This window comes from Phocoena phocoena, chromosome 13 (genome assembly GCF_963924675.1).
Source record: "Phocoena phocoena chromosome 13, mPhoPho1.1, whole genome shotgun sequence".
Taxonomy (NCBI): Eukaryota; Metazoa; Chordata; class Mammalia; order Artiodactyla; family Phocoenidae; genus Phocoena; species Phocoena phocoena.
In genome coordinates, this window is record NC_089231.1 from 57,210,716 (window position 1) to 57,230,870 (window position 20,155).

The 20,155-nt window shown below is 44.8% G+C and overlaps 1 protein-coding gene across 1 annotated transcript; it reads right to left on the reverse strand.

The window, feature by feature from the left end:
• Window positions 1-301: 301 nt before the first annotated feature.
• Window positions 302-2,264, reverse strand: AKAIN1 (A-kinase anchor inhibitor 1). The gene is made up of 2 exons (XM_065889468.1): window positions 2,237-2,264; window positions 302-498 (listed from the first exon to the last, which is right to left on the reverse strand). The coding sequence occupies exons 1-2, from the start codon at window positions 2,262-2,264 to the stop codon at window positions 302-304; spliced, it is 225 nt and encodes a 74-aa protein (XP_065745540.1).
• Between the last annotated feature and the right edge of the window lie 17,891 nt (window positions 2,265-20,155).

Consider the following 20,155-nt stretch of genomic DNA (forward strand, 5'->3'; position numbering starts at 1 on the left):
AATCATTTTTAAAAAAAAACAAACGAACTTTAGGAATGAATTGTGCTGCCAAACTACTTTTGCCGTGACAGTGTCATGTTTGGCCCGACTGCGTTTCAGAGGCACTGCGTTAATATAAACAGAATCATCTAATGCACTTCTGCAGAGCAGTGCTTCTCGGCCAAGGCCTAGTGTGAATTCATCCTACTGCTAGGTGTCGCTGACACTTTGGTCTGCTTTACTGGCAACGTTTTTGGCAACGCATCCTATGCTAAAAAAAAGGCTGGAAACCAAGCGTGTGACAAGAGCCCCATCCACCGTGTTACTTCTTTTCATGCTTCTTGGTTAATTCCCCCGCGCCCGGCCGGAAGCTGCCCCGGGGGGTGTCGCCAGCCCCGGCTTCCCTCTGCCGACTCTCCCGGGAGACCTGCTGCACAGCCCGCAGGATGGCATTCTGCACGATCTGTTTGCTGGCGATCTGCAGCTTCGCCTCTTCAGACTCACTTCCAGGTTTCTCACCTAGCCGAGAATACAAAAGGGAGGTGAAAAGAACAAGATTAATTAATTAATCTTAATTAATTAATTTTGGGAACTGTGACAGGCAAAGGCAGGTAGGAAAGGAGAGACTCTAACAAAGGTAATATCTCTAGAGGGACCCACATTAGTTGCGGGGGGGCCCTACACAGCACACACCACTCTTGTCTCCACGTCTCCCTTTCCAACACAACCTCCATGTATCTGCCCCAGTGATGCGCCCAATTTCTATTCTCATCATCCCAGCATCCTCTGCTGCTAGCGGTGGTCATGAGACATAGTCCTGGCCAATGAGGACCCTGGGGAAGTTTCTGGAAGGGGGACGGACTCGTGCCCCCTTTGGCACCTTCCCTTTCTTCCTATGCAGGATGCAGACATTACACCTTTAGGTGCTGTAGCCGTCTTACAATAAGCATGAGAAGAAAGCCAACATTCTCGGCATGGTTGGGGAGAAAAAAAAAAAGAACCCATTTGGAAAGCATCATTCAGCATCTGTACCAATCCTGGACCACATACTTCTGGACTTCTTTGTATCCAAGATAAATACACTTCTTTTTGTTTCATCTGCCACTAGTCAGGTTTTATGGTACTTGCAGCAAACATATGCTTAATGGATACAACTTCACTTGGGGCTGGAGAAGAACAGATTATTATTGAATTCATATTAAGCTCCATGCTGCTCCTGGAATAGCACCCCAAGGAATGAAACCATTCATTCCTCAGAATCCATCCCCCATGATTTAGAAGAACAGGGGTTGGTACACTTTTTCTAATGAGGACCAGACAGGAAATATTTTAGATTTGTGGGCTCTACAATCTCTGTAACAAATACTCAGCTCTGCTGTGGTAACCTGAAATGAGCTATTAAAAATAAGAAATAAGAATAAATTTAAAAACCAGGCTGCAGGCCAGATTTGGCCCATGGACCATAGTTCGCCATCCCGATCTAGAATGGTGGGAATTTTCTAATTAGAAGGCAGGCAGTCTACCTAACATTGACCCTTCTCCTTCTTCCTTAAAAACAAGACAAAATCCTGATTTTACTTGGACAGCTCTGTAACTAGGTAGAGCTAGGTTCTGACCAGTGAGGTGGAGGTTCATTTAGTGAAAATTCTGGAAGAGGTCTTTAAGAGGGAAAAGGAAGGTAAAGGCCCTTTGCCCCCTCCCCATCCTACTGCCTGCAACTCTGAAACAATGGCTGTCTCTACCAGGGCTCTTGGTAACCAGGAGGGAACCTTTAGAATGGAAACCATTTTCAGGGATTTGGGAGGAAAAAGTTAGAAGGAGCTTGAGCATCCAGTGACCATGAAGCCACCATACCAGTCCTCAGCTGCCCACCTCCAGACCTTTCTCATGTTAGAAAAAAAAATAATACATCTTTTCTGAAGCACTATTATTTTGAACTTTCTTTAATCACACAGCAAACTTCACACGAACTCACACGTGGCAGAATGATCATGAATCTAACACCTGGCTGAAGTGTCATTATGAAAACTTCAAATTCCACCTGCTTATATTTAGAACAATAAGTAGAATGGGCATCATTCCTTATTCAAAATCATCTCTTCCAATGTTACCTCTATTCAAATATTCTGCCATAAAAATGTATTTTAAATGGGGGTTGGTTTTCACCAGGACTGATTGATTAACAACAGAATTTATACACCCATGAGAAAAACATCACACAAGAGAATACTGCATCATTCTGGAAGACCAGACATACCTTTTCTCTTTAGACGTGTAACCGTCATTTACTCAGCATGTGTCACTAGCACTATCCCCTGAGGGATTTACAGTCTAATGAATGAGGCAAAATGAATATATTCAAAACTAAAGGATGGTCCTCGCTCCCACCCCCACCTCCCCAAAACAGCAGAATAAAGTGAGCAATCTACACCAAACCAAGCAGAGAAGCAGCAGAGCCCAGAGTCACGATGTGTAACATATTGAAACTTTAAATTGGCAGAGAAGAGTACTTCGAATATTCTCTTAGAAAAAAGAGTGAACAGTAATATCAAGAGACGCGAGGGCACAGCAATTAAGGATACGTGTTTCGAAGCACTTGAGAGCCGGGTCCAAGTTCCTTCTACCACTTACAGCCGTGTGATCTTGGGCAAGTCACCTCGCCTTCCTAAGTCTGTTTGCATATCTGTAAAACGGGCAAGTAGTATCTATTTAGGGGTGGTTGCTAGAAGATCAAGTGACGTAACACCTACTCATCACTCGGTGAGGTTCCTGAGCACTTAGTGTCCACCACTGTGTACTGGTTGGGGTACAGACTGGGCAGTTGTAACGGAGAAACTCAAACATAGAAGAGCTGACAGGGGAAGACACGTTGCCTGCTCTCACCTGTAACAGCCCAGAGGTTCTCCTGCGAGTAGGTGGTCCTGCCCCAACAGGTTCTCCAAGAGTCCATTCCCTTCCCTCTCATTACTCTGCCCTCAACTGCAGGGGTGGAGCTTATTAACCAAGGTCCCATCTGGCTGGAAGGACGCCAAAGAGAAAAGGGAGGGCAGGTCAGTTCCTTTTGAGCAATTGCCACAGACCCTGTGAACATCACTCTGCTCACATTTTATGGCAGGAAACTGAATCATATGGGCACACCTACCACACAGGCGACTATGAAATAGTCTTCAACCGGGTAGCCATATGTCCAGCTACAACTCAGGGAGGTTCTATCGCTAAAACAAAGAAGCAATTACTTCCACGCAAGGGCAAGGCTAAATTGAAAAGAGGGAGGATATACACTTGCACTCCCTGATCCTCAGGGAGCTCTGGCTACGACCAACAAAGAGCATAAGTGTGTGGACAAACAAAAACAGTTCAAACGGTCCATGTTTGCTCCTGGAAAGAGTATCTTAGCCAACCAAACCAGATCTGTGTTAACTCTAAAAAGTCCCTAGTGTGAAGCTACTTTTCAATCTTTGGGTGGAGGAAGGAAGAATCTAAGGATAAGAGTAAGCTGATTTCTTAGAGAGAAAGAGAAAGAGAAGAAAATCTACTCTAAATTTAGCTGTGACTTAATATCTGAGCTAAATCGTCTTCCCCTCGTCCATCCATTATGAAGATAGGGACTTCCCTGGCGGTCCAGTGGTTCGGACTTTGCCTTCCAGTGCAGGGAGTGCAGGTTCCATCCCTGGTCGGGGAGCTAAGATCCCACATGTCTCACGGCCAAAAAGCCAAAACATAAAAAAAAAAACAGAAGCAATATTGTAACAAATTCAGTAAAGACTTTAAAAATGGTCCACATCCATTATGAAGATAAATTGACTAAAAAGTCAAAGGCAGGGCTTCCCTGGTGGCGCAGTGGTTGAGAGGCCGCCTGCCGATGCAGGGGTCACGGGTTCGTGCCCTGGTCCGGGAAGATCCCACATGCCGCGGAGCGGCTGGGCACATGAGCCATGGCCGCTGAGCCTGCGCATCCGGAGCCTGTGCTCTGCAACGGGAGAGGCCACAGCAGTGAGAGGCCCGCGTACCAAAAAAAAAAAAAAAAAAGATAAATGCTGGCAAGGATGTGGAGAAAAGGGCGCCCTGGTGCACTGTTGGTGGGATTATATATTAGTGCAGCCACTATGGAAAACAGTATGGAGGTTCCTCCAAAAATAAAAAATGGGACTACCATATGATCCAGCAATTCTCCTTCTGGGTACATATCCAAAGGAAATGAAATCAGTATATTGAAGAGATGTCTGCACCCCCATGTTCATTGCAGCATCATTCATGACAGCCAAGACATGGAAACAACCTAAGGGTGCATCAACAGATAATGGATAAAGAGGTTGTGAGATACAAACACACACACACACACTCACACACACACACACACACACACAACGGAATACTATTCAGCCATTAAAAAGGAAGGAAATCCTGCTGTTGTGACATGGCTGGACCTTGAGGACATTATGCTAAGTGAGATAAGTCAGGCAGAGAAAGAAAAATACCATATGGTCTCACTTATATGTGGACTAAAAGAAACCAAAAACCAAAAAACTCAAACTCATAGAAGAAGAGATCAGACTTGTGATTACCAGAGGTGGGAGATGGGGGGTGAAGGAATTGGATGAAGGTGGCCAAAAGGTACAAACTTCCAGTTATAAGATAAATGAGTACTGAGGATTTAACTCAATGTACAATGACTACAGTTGTCATTTGAAAGTTTCAAATATAAATTTGAAAGTTGCTAAGAGAATATATCATAAAATTCTCATCACAAGAAAAAAATTTTTTCTTTTTTTGTCGTTGTATCTATGCGAGATGATTGATGTTAACTAAACTTATTGTAGGAACCATTTCACAATATGCATAAGTCATTATGCTGTCCACCTTAAATTTTTATGATGATGTATGTCGATTATATCTCAATAAAACTGAAAGAAAAAAGTTACATAAACCTCAGTTACATGTTGTGTGTTAGATTCCTTGGCATGCAAGGAAAGATACTCTCTTCTGTTTCCTTAAGTTTTTTTGGGGGGGTGGGGGTGGGGTAGGGGGTGTTACTGTGGGGATACACGTGTCATAGCCAGACGTCATGGAAATGGTCGGCTGAGTCTTGCATTTCAGTTCAGAAATTGTAATAACCCAATATAGCTCCAGTGATTGGATTGTCTAGATTATTCTCTGCTGTTAGAGAGTTTCAACTCTCCATCGGCTGCTTCCAACTAACAACGCTCCCTTTCTTCCAGCCTGACTCCCTGACTTCGTGGCCTTTACTTACTCGTGACCTGTAGCGCTTCGTGATCTGGCACACTGCCTTCTCTCTGAGAACCTTTCACCTAAGATTCTACTTGCAACTGCCTGATGCCGGCCATTTCTTCAGCTGAAATTCCTGTGCAAGAACACGAACGACTCAACCACCGTCATCCCTGAGATACAGGACTTTCACGCCAGGCCATCGATTGAACGCCTGGGGCTCATTCTGACCCAATCAGGTTGGATCAAGAGGTGGAACACAGGAAGGAACCACCCAGGCCCCCTGGGGGTCAGAGCACAGGGTACCAGTGAGGGTGGAGGAAGCAGGCGCGCATCCAGTGTAACAACTCGCTGGTGCTCCTCTGGCATTCGCGAAGAAGGACAGGGTCTCTGAGAACATCCCGGTGGACACCCTGAATATAAGTGTGAAGAAGTGCATTACGCGGGGCGGAAGGCAGAGCCAGCCACAGAAACCCTCAGAGTCTTGTCATTTAATTACATGCATTAAATTTACTTGAAATTAATGAATCACCTACATGTTGTAGGTGGCCAATTGCCTAGTGTTAAATGATGTAAACGTCCTCTAGCCTAATTAATGTTTACCAAATCCTTTTGGTATTTCACAAAAGACGATGCATCAATTTAATTAGCTTTAAACTCAAAATGCCCAATATAAATACGCTGAAATCAAGAATGTGATGTAACCTAATTCGTCTTCAGCGTCTTTCCACCCTGAATCATAACCCGCTCCCCCCCACCCCCACCCCCACACACTCAGACATCCCTGTGGTCATGCTTCCCTGAGCCCGCCGGCTCACCCCGCCCTCAGATCCTGCTGTTCACCTGCCCCAGCCCCGGAAAGCAACTGAGGACCTCCACTGCAATGTGGTTAATAACTGGTCTTAATTCCTTATTTATATCCATTAAAACCATGCCTCTAAGGGCCATAGGAACGTCCTCCTGATAAAAATAGACACTGTTTGGGCTTCCCTGGTGGTGCAGTGGTTGAGAGTCCACCTGCCGATGCAGGGGACACGGGTTCGTGCCCCGGTCCAGGAGGATCCCACGTGCCGCGGAGCGGCTGGGCCCGTGAGCCATGGCTGCTGAGCCTGCGCTTCCCAAGGGGAAGGGCCACAACAGTGAGAGGCCCGCGTAACACACACACACACACACATACACACACTATGTGTATATATATATATATATATATATATATATATATATATATATATATGTATATATATATATATATATATATATATATATATATATATATATACACACACACACACACACACACTGTTTTTTCCCCTAAGAACCTAAGTGTCATTTACCTCTATGACGTTAACCCTATTATATTCCGGTTTGGTGGATTTGAGAAAAGGTCAGTGTTCCCATTTTTGAGGCAGAATCCAATTAGTGGTTCTCCCTTGGTCGTACAGAGGAGGGGGGCAGAGGCTGTATCAGAAACGGCATCTCTAGCTGTTGCCTCTCCCCATTAAACATGCAAGTTACAGACGTCCCTATCAGGACAGGATGGGGCTCAACCACCACAGCCTGCCCCCTCCCTCCAGTGCAGCGCTGTTGATGGTGACCAGGGAGCATACTTTTTATCTTCCCCTCTGACTGCTTGAGACTATAAAGACAGGATTATCATTCATCAATGACTAGCTCATGAAGCACAGAGAACAAGAACTAATTCTGGTGCCTTTATTAATGGAATGATAGTCTATTTTCCAGCTCTGTAACTACAGGAATTTTCCATGATGGACCAGATGTTAGCTCTCACTCATCTAGGCCAAATGCCAACAAAGCCCTCCTGGCTGCCCTGCTTTGCCACTGAGCAAGGTGAAGTGACATGAATTCCTAGGGGTTTCCAAAAGGTAGACTTGAGATATGGAAAGCAAGACAGGTATGGCAGGTTGTGGACACTTCTAAGTCATATTTGATTACCACTACCACCCCTATCAAACCAAGTACAGGGCCTGAAGAATCACCCTGACTCTGCCTGCAATGGCCAGGCCTCTCAATTCAGAATGTGGCAAGCTACTCTTAGAAACTACACAGAATTCGTTATTAAAATGTCCTACAGAACAAGGTAAGATGAATCAGAAAGATATTTATAGAGCATCTGCATGCAGGGCGCTGTGAAGAGTAACATAGGCCACGAGGCCAAAGTGTTTCATTCACGCATGCATTCATTCATAGAAGAATTACCGAGCAGTTGCTATGTGACAAATACTAGGCTAGATATCAGAGATGAAAAAGGATGAGTCCTGGATCCCGCCTTATTGGAGTTTAGAATCTAGTGGAAGAGTCAGGTGTTGATCAAATCATCCATTAGGTTTATAATTTTGAGCTGCGATGCACGCCATGAAGGGGGAGCATATTACAAGGGGAGTTGATGTAGTCTGGGGGCCAGGGAAGGATGCCCAGATGGAGGACTTGAAGGGTTCACAAGGCATCAGCCCATACAAGGAAGGCTGTGGGAACAAGAAGAGAAGAACTGCGCAGAGGCAGAAAGATCAAACCCAAATGGAAAGTCCCCGGAGTGTGTGGGGCAGAGCCCTGTGGGGACCTGAAGGCTGGGTACCACGGGGGGAGGGGGAAATGGGAGATGCTGTGGAAAGTGGTCCAGCCCAGACGGTGGAGGTCCTGGGAGGCTGGGAGGCGGCGGGTCTTTTCCTGAGAGTAACACTGCATCATCACCAAATCTGTACCATGCAGGGCGGCTGGGCAAGTGTGAGGGGAGTTACATAATCCAGGTGGGAATGTGCGGCTTTGGAGCAGGCCTTGAAAGACAGCTGGAATTTGGAAAGAGAAAAAAAGGGAAATTCTTTCCCTGACCCTGGCGGGCAGAACAGACGTGTGACTCACGGACTTACCGTGTCCTAGAAAGCTTTGCCCTTGTAGAGCTATCTCATTATTTTAGAACATAATTAAACTTATACTATATGACTGGCCTCCCATGTGTTATTTTTAGGAGAGCCATAAGGAATCATGCCCATAAAACTTGAAGAGGAAAAGACAGTTTTAATCTAGAAATCAAATTTGAGTATTTTGGCCAAAAAGAGCAAAGGTAATTTTGAAAAAAGAATAACACAGGGAGGACCTGTTTCAACAGCTCTCAATACTAGCCATAAAGCTATAGTAATTAAGAAAGTGGGATATTGATATAGCAGTAGAAAAACTGACCAGTAGAATAGAATAAGGAGTCTAGAAACAGCCCTACACATTTGGAGTCACCTGATTTATGAAAAAAACAACACAGTAGTGGAGTAGGGAAAGCATGGCATTTTCAAGCAATGGGGTCGGGCCTAGTAGTTATTCATATGGAAAAATAAAGAATTTTGACTACCTCCCATTATGCCTAAAAATCAGTTCCAGGTGGATTTCATATCTGTATTTGAAAAGCAAAACAAGCTGGAGCACAGAGGATTTTTAGGGCAGTGGAAATATTCTGTGTGACACTATAATGGTGGATACACGTCATCATACATTTGTCCAAACCCATGGAATGTATTAATATAAAACCAAGAGTGAAGCCTAATGTAAACTACAGACTCTGGGTGATGACGTGTCCATGTAGGGTCACTGACTGTAACAAATGCACCATCCTGGTGGGGATGTTGATTGGGGGGTTGGCTGTGCATGTGTGGGGCAGGGGGTATTTGGGAAATCTCTCTACCTTCCCCTTAATTGTGCTCTGAACTTAAAACTGCTCTTAAGGAAAACAGTATTTAAAAGACTATCAAGCTTTCAGAAGAAAATATAAAAGAATATTTTTATGACCTGGGAGTAGGCAAATATTTCTTAAACAGGACACAAAAAGTAACAACCATAAAGGAAAAAATTCATAAGTCAGGCTACCTTAAACTAAGCAGTTTTTGTCATGGAAACACACACACACACACACACACAAACACACACAAGAGAAAAAAGCTTTTCACTTGAGGAAGCTGAGGCAGGAAAAATGTCTGTAAAAATGCCATCTTGGAAATGCTTTAGGTATTTAATTTTCTGAACACTTGGATAGCAAATAACTCCATCGAGACTGGGTTATGAGTTCCAAGAGACGCGAAAGGCGGTTTTGACCTCCACGTGCATTTCTGCAAAATTCAGCTTCAAGTTTCCCTCCTTTCACCACAAAGACGAAGGAACCCCAACTCCTCTGGTTCCTAGTTTTTTGTGGTCAGTAGCAGCTCTAGAATTTCTATGCAGGACGGATTCGGGAATGGCCATGCAGAGGTAAGGGGAAACCAAGAATCTGTCCTCAAACTATGGTGTGCATGACACTTTCCATGAGAATGAAAACAAGCCCATTATCCACATCAAACAACAGGGGCCGGGAGGGGGAGATGGGCCCCCGACCACCCTGTGACATCCACTGCCCCTCTTCTCAGCTTTTCTAATCAGCTCACTTCTCCCGGGTGGCCATGTCACCCACTGCCTGTCCTCCCCTCCCAGGGCCACCAAACAAACCCAGCTGGCCAAAACTGTGGCCTCCCGCAGTCCCCCGTGCCAGGGATGTGCCAGGAAGGGACAGCAGGTGGGGTCACAGCCCAGATGGCCACTCTGGAAATATGGGAGCCCGGTATTAAGGGGACAGAAAAGGTAAGCACCATGTGAGCGCATGTTAAAAAAGGCGACATACTAGACCCGAAAAGAAAGCAGAACCAATCTGGGGACGCTGGGGATCGCGGACGCCCCTCCCACCCTCACAGCCAGGTCCCTGCCCCAGGCCTTCCCTTCACCCCCGAGGCTCGGCATCCCCCACCGCCCGGTTCTGCAGCCTCTGCTTCCCCCTAGTGGCCACTTCTGGGGTTGCTGCAGACCCGGGATGGATGGGGTGTGCGTGTTGTGTGTGTGTGTGAATACTTTGAGTGTATGAGTGTGTGAGTGTGAAAATGTGTGTGTGAGACTGTCGGCAGGGGAAATCTTTGATTCATGAGACAAGGCTGTGGTTTTATTTAATCAAACACAGTAAGAATAACCAGCACATCCATGGTACTTTCTGGCCACAGAAACTCTCACGAGGCCATTTAATTTGTCCTCCCACGAGTTCTGGAGCAGCTGGAAATACAGTCCAGAGGTTTCCTGTCCTCATTCAGATGAAAACTACTTGACCGAATTACCAGATCTCTTAAATATTTAACAGAAGATTCTGAGTTCCTAGGCAAAACTAGCCACAAGCTCTCCCTTCCTACTCAAAATGGAAAGGGAGGAAGGAGGAAGAGGAGGAGAAAGAGAGGGAGGAAGGAAGGAACTGATACCAGCTCTCGGAGTGCCTTCGGAGGAATCCTTAAAAAGCAAAAACAAGGGGCTTCACTGGTGGCGCAGTGGTTGAGAGTCCGCCTGCCGATGCAGGGGACACGGGTTCGTGCCCCGGTCTGGGAAGATCCCACGTGCCGCGGAGCGGCTGGGCCCGTGAGCCATGGCCGCTGAGCCTGCGCGTCCGGAGCCTGCGCTCCGCAACGGGAGAGGCCACAGCAGTGAGAGGCCCGCGTACCGCAAAAAAAAAAAAAAAAAAAAAAAAAGCAAAAACAAGGACTTCCCTGGTGGTCCAGTGGTTACGCCTCCATGCTCCCAGTGCCGGCGGCGTAGGTTCGATCTCTGGTATCCTGCATGCCACATGCTGCGGCCTTATTAAAAAAAAAGAAAGAAGAATCCCTCTCGTACTGTCCTCCCTAAAAATAAACAGCGTAATCCTCACAATCACTGTTTTTCTGCTAAAGAAGGAATCAAATTCCCAGCTGTGACAAGTCTTCAGTGCAAGATTACATTTTAATGTCTTGCCCAAAGAATCTCTCAATAGTCATTCTTCATCCCTGGAGGACAGGAGTGTATTGCAGGACTCTCAGGAGGATAACCAGAGGAACACTATCCTCTGCTGTAAAGTAAAAGCATTCCTACTCTCCTTGAAGGAGCAGCTCCCAACCCTTTGAAGATGATTCCTTTGTCACGTCAAAGTATTTCACATAGCCCCTCATGACCCAATGACAAAAAGAGGCTATGAATTCGGAAATTCTTTTAGATGAATGAAAATGTTATTAATCTCCACAGCCTCCATATACGTTTGAAAACTTGCAGGAGTTCTGTGAGACCGCGTCGTCCAGCCACAGGAAGTGTGTGCTGCAGGTGCAGCATCTCTGTCCCTTGAAACAGCTCATGGCCCCCAGGGTCCCTCTTGCTCCCACCTCACCCTAGAGATGCTAGAAGCAGTGAGAGGCAGACAGATGCTATAAACGAATTCCTGAGGGAGGGACGTGAGCAGAAGCCGGGGCGTGCTGTGGAACTAGCCTTCCAACAGCCATCCTCAAGTCTACCTGCTCCTAAATAGTCACTCACGAAACACTGATTACACGTCTAAATGTGCCAGGTTCGCACAAGACAGGCCAAGTTTTCACCTTCCGGAAGGATGTGATGTCTAAGCTTTCTCACAGTTTTTAAGGATCATAAAATATTTTAAGACTTAAAAAGATGAACAGGGATAAATAATCAAGTCTCTCAGTTCTTTAAGCAGAGAAATGGAGACCCAGATACTGTGTGAAGCCACTCACTGGGGTCCCACTCTGTACGTCCCTGAGCTGGGATTAGAACTACCTGCCAGGAGTCCTTTCCATGACACCTCCCTGCTGTCACCTGGTCTCCAGAAGGCAAGGAGTTGGCAGCTCGGAATGAAGCCCAAAGATGAACTCGTCCTCTGCACAGCATGGAAACCACATAAACACATGCCAGGGCTTGTTTCCTAATTTTTTTTTTTTCCCCACATCAAGTCATTGTCCTGTTATTACACCTTTTATTTATCCTTCCACTTGCTCCTCTGACAGCAGCCAGAGGAACCTTTTTAAATGGAAACCCAATATGTCACTCCACGGCTCAAAACCTCCCCTGGTCTCCCACTGCAGCTGGAGTGAAAGCTCACCTCTCACCGTAGCTTTCAGGGCCCTGCTGACCAGGCACCCGTCTCTCATCTGACCCCAAGCCCTCCCTCCTTCTCTCACTTGGTTTTGTGTTCAGTTCATCACTAGAAGACCCAGTGTTGAATGCCCATTAACACTCACTGTGTGTCTTAGTCTGTTCAGGCTACTATAACATAAATACCACAGATCGAGGGGTTTAAACATCAAACATTCATTTCTCACAGTTCTGGAGGCTAGAAGTCTAAAATCAAGGTGCCCACAGATTTGGTTTCTGGTGAGGGCCTGAGTCTTGGTTCACAGATGTCTTTTCACTGTGTCACCGCATGGTGGAGGGGTGGAGAGATCTCTCTGGGGCCTCTTTGATAAGGGCACTAATCACATTGATGAGGGTTCCACCCTCATGACCTAATCACCTCTCTAAATCGCCACCTCCTAATACTACCACCTTGGGGGTTAAGATTTCAACATATGAATTTGGGGAAGGACCCAAACACTGAGCCCAGAGCACTGTGAGATCCTGAGCAAGCCAATTTCCTCCCCTATAAAGTGGGCACAATAATAGCACCTCCCTCATAAGACTGTTATGAAGATTAAATATGTGAATATTTGTGTGCTTAGAACTGTGACTTAAAGCAAGGAGTACCAAAGTCAGGGGTCCCCAACCCCTGGGCCGCGGACCAGTACCGGTCAGCAGCCTGTTAGGAACCAGGCCGCACGGCAGGAGGTGAGCAGCAGGTCCCCATCACTCCCCATCACTCGTATCACTGCCTGCACCATTCCCACCTCCTACCCCCGTCCGAGGAAAAACTGTCTTCCATGAAACCGGTCCCTGGTGACAAAAAGGTTGGGGACCCTGACCAAGGTGACTGTTAAATAAATTAAAATACAAAAAGCAAAAGAGTTTGGGTCTACATGGACTTCAAGCCGTCCACCTTTGTCTAAAATTCAAAATCTTTAACATGGGGCACTTGACCCTTGGTAGCAATGCCGCATTCAGTTTTCTGAACTTAATCCTGAGAAGAAAAGTCTTCCTTATACTGCAGCTCTTTGAAAGTCTCTCATCAAGGGGGAATAAATAGCTGTCAGGAATGAACTTACCACCCATCTGCTCGCAGCAGCCTGGCCTGTGCTAATGGTCAGTCCTTCCTCACGAGACCATCAGCCCCCGAGGGCACAACCCCATCTGTCCTGCTCACTCCTCTGACCCCAGGATCTAGCACAGCCCTGGTTCACAGCAGACACTCAGGATTTGTTGGGTGAAGGACTGCTGTACTGGGTGCTCAGTTTCTGTTCTCCAATCTGTTCTGTCTTCTCCTCTCTCTCTGCTCCCATTAATTCCCGGCTCTTGGCCGCCTTTGCTACGTTTTGCTGCTTCACTGCAATGAGAGTCCAGCTCAGGAGGAAACAGCTGAGGAGACGTCCTTTTGGCACCAGCCCGGGCCTCCGTGCAGAAGGCACCCTGGCGTAAGAATATCAGAAAGGCTGCTCCAGTTTCTAGGCCACATCTAACCAGGCCAATGACGACTTTTGAAATTTTACAGCAAGTTCCTCTCTCTCGTTTCCTATCAGCCTGTTTTTCTCCCTTCTCTCCTCCTTTCTCATCCTTACAAGCCCCCTTCGTGTCAGTTCTCAGCACCCTCCATTTGGTTCCAAATACTTTTCAGAGCAAGGCGGTGTGAAAAGTCCCTTCAGAGGCTGAAGCGTGATTTTGTTCCTCCTGGTCAATCGTTTGCCATGAAGACTCTCCAGGCATTAATCAACTCCCTGAAGCCTGCACACATCGGGCTCTAATGAATCAGGTCTCACAGCAGGTGCTCAGAGGCCGTCAGCCTGTGCGGAGGGGGCCCCTGTCCTAGAGGTACTGGGTCCGAACCCCACCTCCAGACTTCTCTGAGCTCACAGGAAGCCTTGCCTTCCTCACACAATACACGCAAAAACACCTGATTTGTTTTTGTAGCAGAGGAGTGAGAAGGCAAATCACCACTGCTTCCCCTACAAATTGGACAAAGAGAGAACAGAACGCCTTCTTCAACCATGAAGCCGAGTTTCCCTTGGGCAAAATTCTAGTAGACGTGGCTTTCCTTTTATTATACCTTCTTATATAACCATGAGAATCTTGGCTCTTGTTGCTGTGTTGGGGTTAATTAGAAAATGAGAACAGGTGGCTGGAAATAGAAAAGGAAGTGAAGAACAAAATCAGATGTTTTATGTCTTTTTTTCTCTCCAGTGATATTTCAGAAGGAAGAAGAAGCTGAAGGAAAATAAACCCAGACGGTAGGAACCATTGTTAGACCCACGTGACGGGGGCTCATTTCGCGTCTCGCCCTGGGTCGCAGGGAGCTTTGGCTGTCAGCCTCAAACCTCCAAGTCAGAGCACAGCAAATGCACTGAGCATCTGGTCTGAGAATCAGATTCGGAGAAAAGAAGGGAGGGAGGGATGAAGAAAGAGAGAAACAGTTTCTCTGAGGATGCAAATTAGCTACCCCAAAATAAAATTAAACCACATGCGTCTGATTGAAACTGTAGATAGTAAAAAAAAAAGCTTCCAGCAAAGCAAACTATGGAAAATAGAAATTAACTACATAAGACACATTGTAACTAGTTTAAGACTCAAGACTTCACATTTACATATTATTTAAAGTGCTGTCATTTTTGTTTTAATGAGTGAAAATAACATATTTGCATAGGTTTGCACAGAGATCACAACAGAAATGCTTTCCGAGGTGTATTACATAAATATGAGGATTAAAAGTTTTATAATAAATATTCAGATGCTATCAACAGTTGAATGTGATATGTGTTTGCATCGTGGTATATGGCAAATGTGGTATGTGTTTGCATCATGGTATATAGCAAATAAGGCTGAAGGGATTCTTTCAAATTCTGCCGTAAGTTCCAAATTCCCATTTTGTACAGATTTCTCTTTAGAAAGACCTAAAATCAGCACGACTAGGGGCATAAAGAGCAAAAGGGTCGCCCAGTCATGGCACGAGCAGCAGAGAACAGTGAACACACAGAAAAGTGATAAAGAGGATGATCCTTCACTGAAAAGGTGAGATCGAAGTGACGGGCCCCAGGCAGGTCACTGACCCTCAGGTGGGTTGGTGGTTCCTGAACCCGGCATCACCAGAGCCACATGGTTAGAGTCCTGTCACAGGGAAGACGGTGGGGGATGGGCTCAGAAGTTTACATATTTAGTCACCACGGCAGGTAATTCTGATGCAGTTTCAGGTGTTATTTAATGCTCACCTTCAGTCTATACCCACGGAGCATGAGGAAATTCAGTGGGCAAGTGAGCACTTCACTGTTTACTTAATTAATAGGGACAACCAAACCGATAATCAAAGCCCCCAAGTGCGAGGGGTGTCTTTTCCATTTACTGAATTAGCTGAGTGCCAGACCCAACGGCACTCTGGGAAACACTAATCAGACATTCATCTTCGACAAGCTTTGACCCATTGATTTCAAAATTCTAACTGTTGCTACATCTATGCCCCTCTCTTGGTCTCCAACCAGGGTTATGGAGATTAGTATTACTTCCAGGGTTTTCCTCTTTAATTATAGTTAAATTTGTCAAAGCTCTCAGGTTCGTGGACAATGTAAGAAAACAACTTTTTTCTGAGGGAAATGGAGCTGCTTCTTTAATCATTTCTGGATCATTGAGAGATGGAAATAAATCAAGGAGAAAACCCTCAACGCAGGCTTTGTTTCGAGGCCAAAGGCATTATTGACCAGAAGCGGTCTCAAGTTAGAAGCTCTTATCTATGGAAAAATTCCTTCTCATATACATGGTTTAAATGGTTTGTATGTTAAAGTCATGTTGTCTTCTTGGCAGCCTTCAAGCTATTTATTTCAATACTTGATTGGAGTTAATAGATATGAATTAAAATGGATTCTAAGAAGTAATAAAATCAGAAGACATACTTCCAAATCTCTGAAGCTTTAACAGGTAGAATATTTGCAAATGATAAAAAAAAATGCTGGCAGATAATGTTATCAATATGTGTGTTCAGGCTGAACAATATGACTCGGTATCTTTTGGATCCATCTGGTATACTTAGTGAATCACATAATATACCAGACAGTTTATTTTAAAATCTAATAGTACAACCATTAGGCCTTTTTAGAAAACTGTGAAAAGGGTGGAGGTTGTAATTCTATCAAATGAACAGAAAAGATGATACACATTTGAATATATATCATAGGCAGATATTACACCTGTATTTGGAATATATTCTCTGTGTGCAGAAAATCTAGAGCAAGATGAAAAAAAAGGATGGTTGAAAAAAAAAACCCAACTCATTTTAATTTAAAATGCACAGGGAGGACTTCCCTGGTGGTGCAGTGGTTAAGAATCTGCCGGCCAATGCAGGGGACATGGGTTTGAGCCCTCGTCCGGGAAGATCCCACATGCCGTGGGGCAACTAAGCCCGTGCGCCACAACTACTGAGGCTGCGCTCTAGAGCCCGCGAGCCACAACTACTGAAGCCTGCGCGCCTAGAGCCCGTGCTCCGCAATGAGAGAAGCCACCACAAAGAGAAGCCGGCGCACTGCAGGGAAGTGTAGCCCCATTCGCTGCAACTAGAGAAAGCCCCAGCACAGCAACGAAGACCCAACGCAGCCGAAAATAAATAAATAAATTTATTAATAAATAAATAAAATGCACACGGAAATGATGCTATGTAAAAAACCATGTTAACCCAGGGGGAGGGAAAAATTAATCCTAGTCAAGATGACAAAAAGATAACAAATATACCCTATTAGTGCCTACTCGTATTACAAAGTTCATTTTCCTATACAGGCTAGAATTCTGTGAAGTTGAGGAGCAATCAGTTCACTGCTTGTGGCTTGAGGTAGGGTTAGCACAATTTAGAGGCACTGGTGGATTGCAGATATATGACAATTTTGTATTTATTTTACTAAATGAGTTCTTCATTCACTCAAAAGAAAATTAACTCTGGAAAAGCAAGTGAAAAATGTGTATCTAATTTCTACTTCATTATCTCTAATCCAGTGAACTCAACTGTTTTGCATAGAGCTAAAACGGTCAAGGTCATACAATCTGGGATGAGCCAGGCGGCTCCAGTCCTTTCCATAAATAGGGATCACAGCTCTCAACATGTAAGCTTGCTTCAGTGTATCCTCAATGGTCACAGGGGAAAAAGGTGGTTGAAGGTGAGTAGCTTAACAAAAATTTTATCACAACATTTGAAAACAATTGTAGCACCTGCCTTACAAGTAATACATACCACATTAGTGTCATCCTTTATACATAACATTTATATCATATAACATAAAAATGAATTGGTGCAATAATGCATTCCCAGTGACAATGCATAAGGGAAATTACCATATCACTGGTCTTTATGAATGGATATTAAAAGTTGGGAGTAAAAACCATTACCTTTTATTCCATTATGTCTAAAAACAAAATGTATAAGTAACGTTGTCCTCAATAATTTGAATTAATTTCCACCTTTCCAGCCCATTAATTGAATACTTCTCAACTCATTATTTCAGTTCCTGCTATAGACAGCTGGCGTCTCTCTTATGTGTACTCTAGTCTACCAGCCAGATAGGCTGCAGAGCATGAAAACTCACTGAGGAAATATGGATCAGTGCCAGTCCCCATTAAAAAAGAAAGATGAACCCAGCAAAACATTCTATTGAAATGTTTCAACGTCTGTCTACTGCTTATCGAGGGGAGATGTCATCTACGACTTTAACTGGTGCCTAAGAAAAGCAAATAAAACGGTCCATCAGCTACTGGCTCCATCCCATGTTCACCTGGTAACTGGAGAGTGGTGAGGTCTGCAGGGCACATACCTGCCAACACCCCAAGGGTGGTATGAGTGAAGGGCAAGAAATAACAGCAGTAATGACAAAGCACTTCACTTCCTGTGCTCTGTTTGCTCTCTGTAATTACAGTATGACCTTTAACCCCTCAGAGCAGCAGGAACACAGGGACACTCTGGGGTCACGCCCAGTTTTCAAATAAAGTAGAGATGAGAGTTTTCCAAGATGGGATGCTAAGGGTTCTATCTGGGCACTTTTTCTGTCTTCAATCCCTGTCCTTAAATCAGGTACCAGGGAGCTTCACCCACACATCCAATGTGGCCTAAGTGGAATCCTCAGCGGATAAGCTAAGAACATCTATAAACGTATCTCTCGGAGTACAAGAGAAGTGCAATACAGTGTGAGCAGACATAGGCTGCATGTCTCACCTCACCTCTGTCTAAGGCTGGCACTGCTAACGCTCCTGTCACTTGTTAAAAGTGAGCTTGGCTACATCCCCAGTCTCCAACCAGTGCTCCAGACAGCCTTTGCCAGTTGATTCTTAGAGAAAGCAGTTTGCATTTCCTACATGGCAGAACCCACACTGGTCTTTTTTTTGGCCACATTGGGTCTTCCTTGCTACGCGCAGGCTTTCTCTAGTTGCAGTGAGCAGGGGCTACTCTTCGTTGCGGTGCGTGGGGTTCTCATTGCGGTGGCTTCACTTGTTGTGGAGCACGGGCTCTAGGTGCCCGGGGTTCAGTAGTTGCGGCACGTGGGCTCAGCAGTTGTGACTTGCAGGCTCAGTAGTTGTGGCACACGGGCTTAGCTGCTCCGCGGCATGTGGGATCTTCCTGGACCAGGGATCAAACCCGTATCCCCTGCATTGGCAGGTGGATTCTTAACCACTGCGCCACCATGGAAGTTCCCACAGTGGGCTTTGATAAAAGTTTGATTTGCAGCCAGCTTCACCCCTAAGTTACTAAGCAACTTGACAATTCATTTGACCTGTCTGGGTTCAAGGTTCCTTTTCTAAAAATCCTCTGATACTCAGTGTTCTAAAATGTGCTATGCAATTATTGTGATAATCTATTATTTTCATAGCTTTTAAGCTATGTGACTTTTGGCAAATCAACTAGAATGTACACAGTATCCAGAAGGATTATAAGCATCTATTAGTGAGAAGGTTCCCTAAACTAAATAATTACCTAAATTACCTAAAGTGCCCTAACCCCTCCTCAAAACCAAGCCCCCCTCAGTTATTATATTACTGATTGTTGGTAGGAATTAAAATGTTCACATCTTATAGCAATGCATTTGGGGTTTTTTTGCCATTTTGCCCCAACAAAATGCTAGAGTTTTCACTTCTCTGAATTAACACATTTGGTTTTTCAGGCACTAGTCAGTTGCCAACCTTTCCCTTTTTGTTTTGCTCTAGGGGGCACAAAAAAGTCTTTGCTGTGCTCTTTCTCCCTGTCTGTCCTCCCCCACAGCAGGCACAGAGGACCACCGTCCAGGGCTGCTTCAGGAAACAAGGCACCACTTTGTGTCCAAAAGCAGAAAATCTGATTCTCACCACAATATTTCCACATGCTCCATGTTATAAGAACCATATTCAAACCACATCCCCATGATAAACACACAGGAAAGACGAAAGCTGTTGATAAATATCAATTCCAGACAGAAAAGTCTGCTCAACACGGATAAAAGGTCAGAACCCGATTTCCTTCTTGGATCCTTGCACAATCAATGCACAAAATGACATTTGAAATTGTTTTCTTAGAAGTTGACAGAGCACGATTTAAGGTTACAAGAATGTTAATCACAGTAAACATCTTCAGTAACTCTAAACCAGAGTTCATTAAAACACGTGAGCATGTTTCCTTTTGAATCAGTCATAGGCACTACTTTTAAATATGTTTCTGCTCCTAAAGTCACATCTACCATAATATTTTTCACCATCTGCAAAATGTAAGGCATGGCTGGCCTAGGTGACAGTGACTAGCAATTTGCTACACTAACATACATAGATGTGCTAGTTATTAGAGAATGGTCCCCTTGTCTATCATATTAAAAAAGAGAAAAGAATTAAATGACACAGGAAGAACATCACACGTGATTTTCATTCCCGCATACTCAAATGTTTTTAAATTATATAATCATTAAGGTAGTGTGATCTTAGCACCAAAGCAGTCAGATGGATAAATGGAACAGGTTAGAAAGCCTGGTACCTGACATTTGGTAAAGAAGGCAAT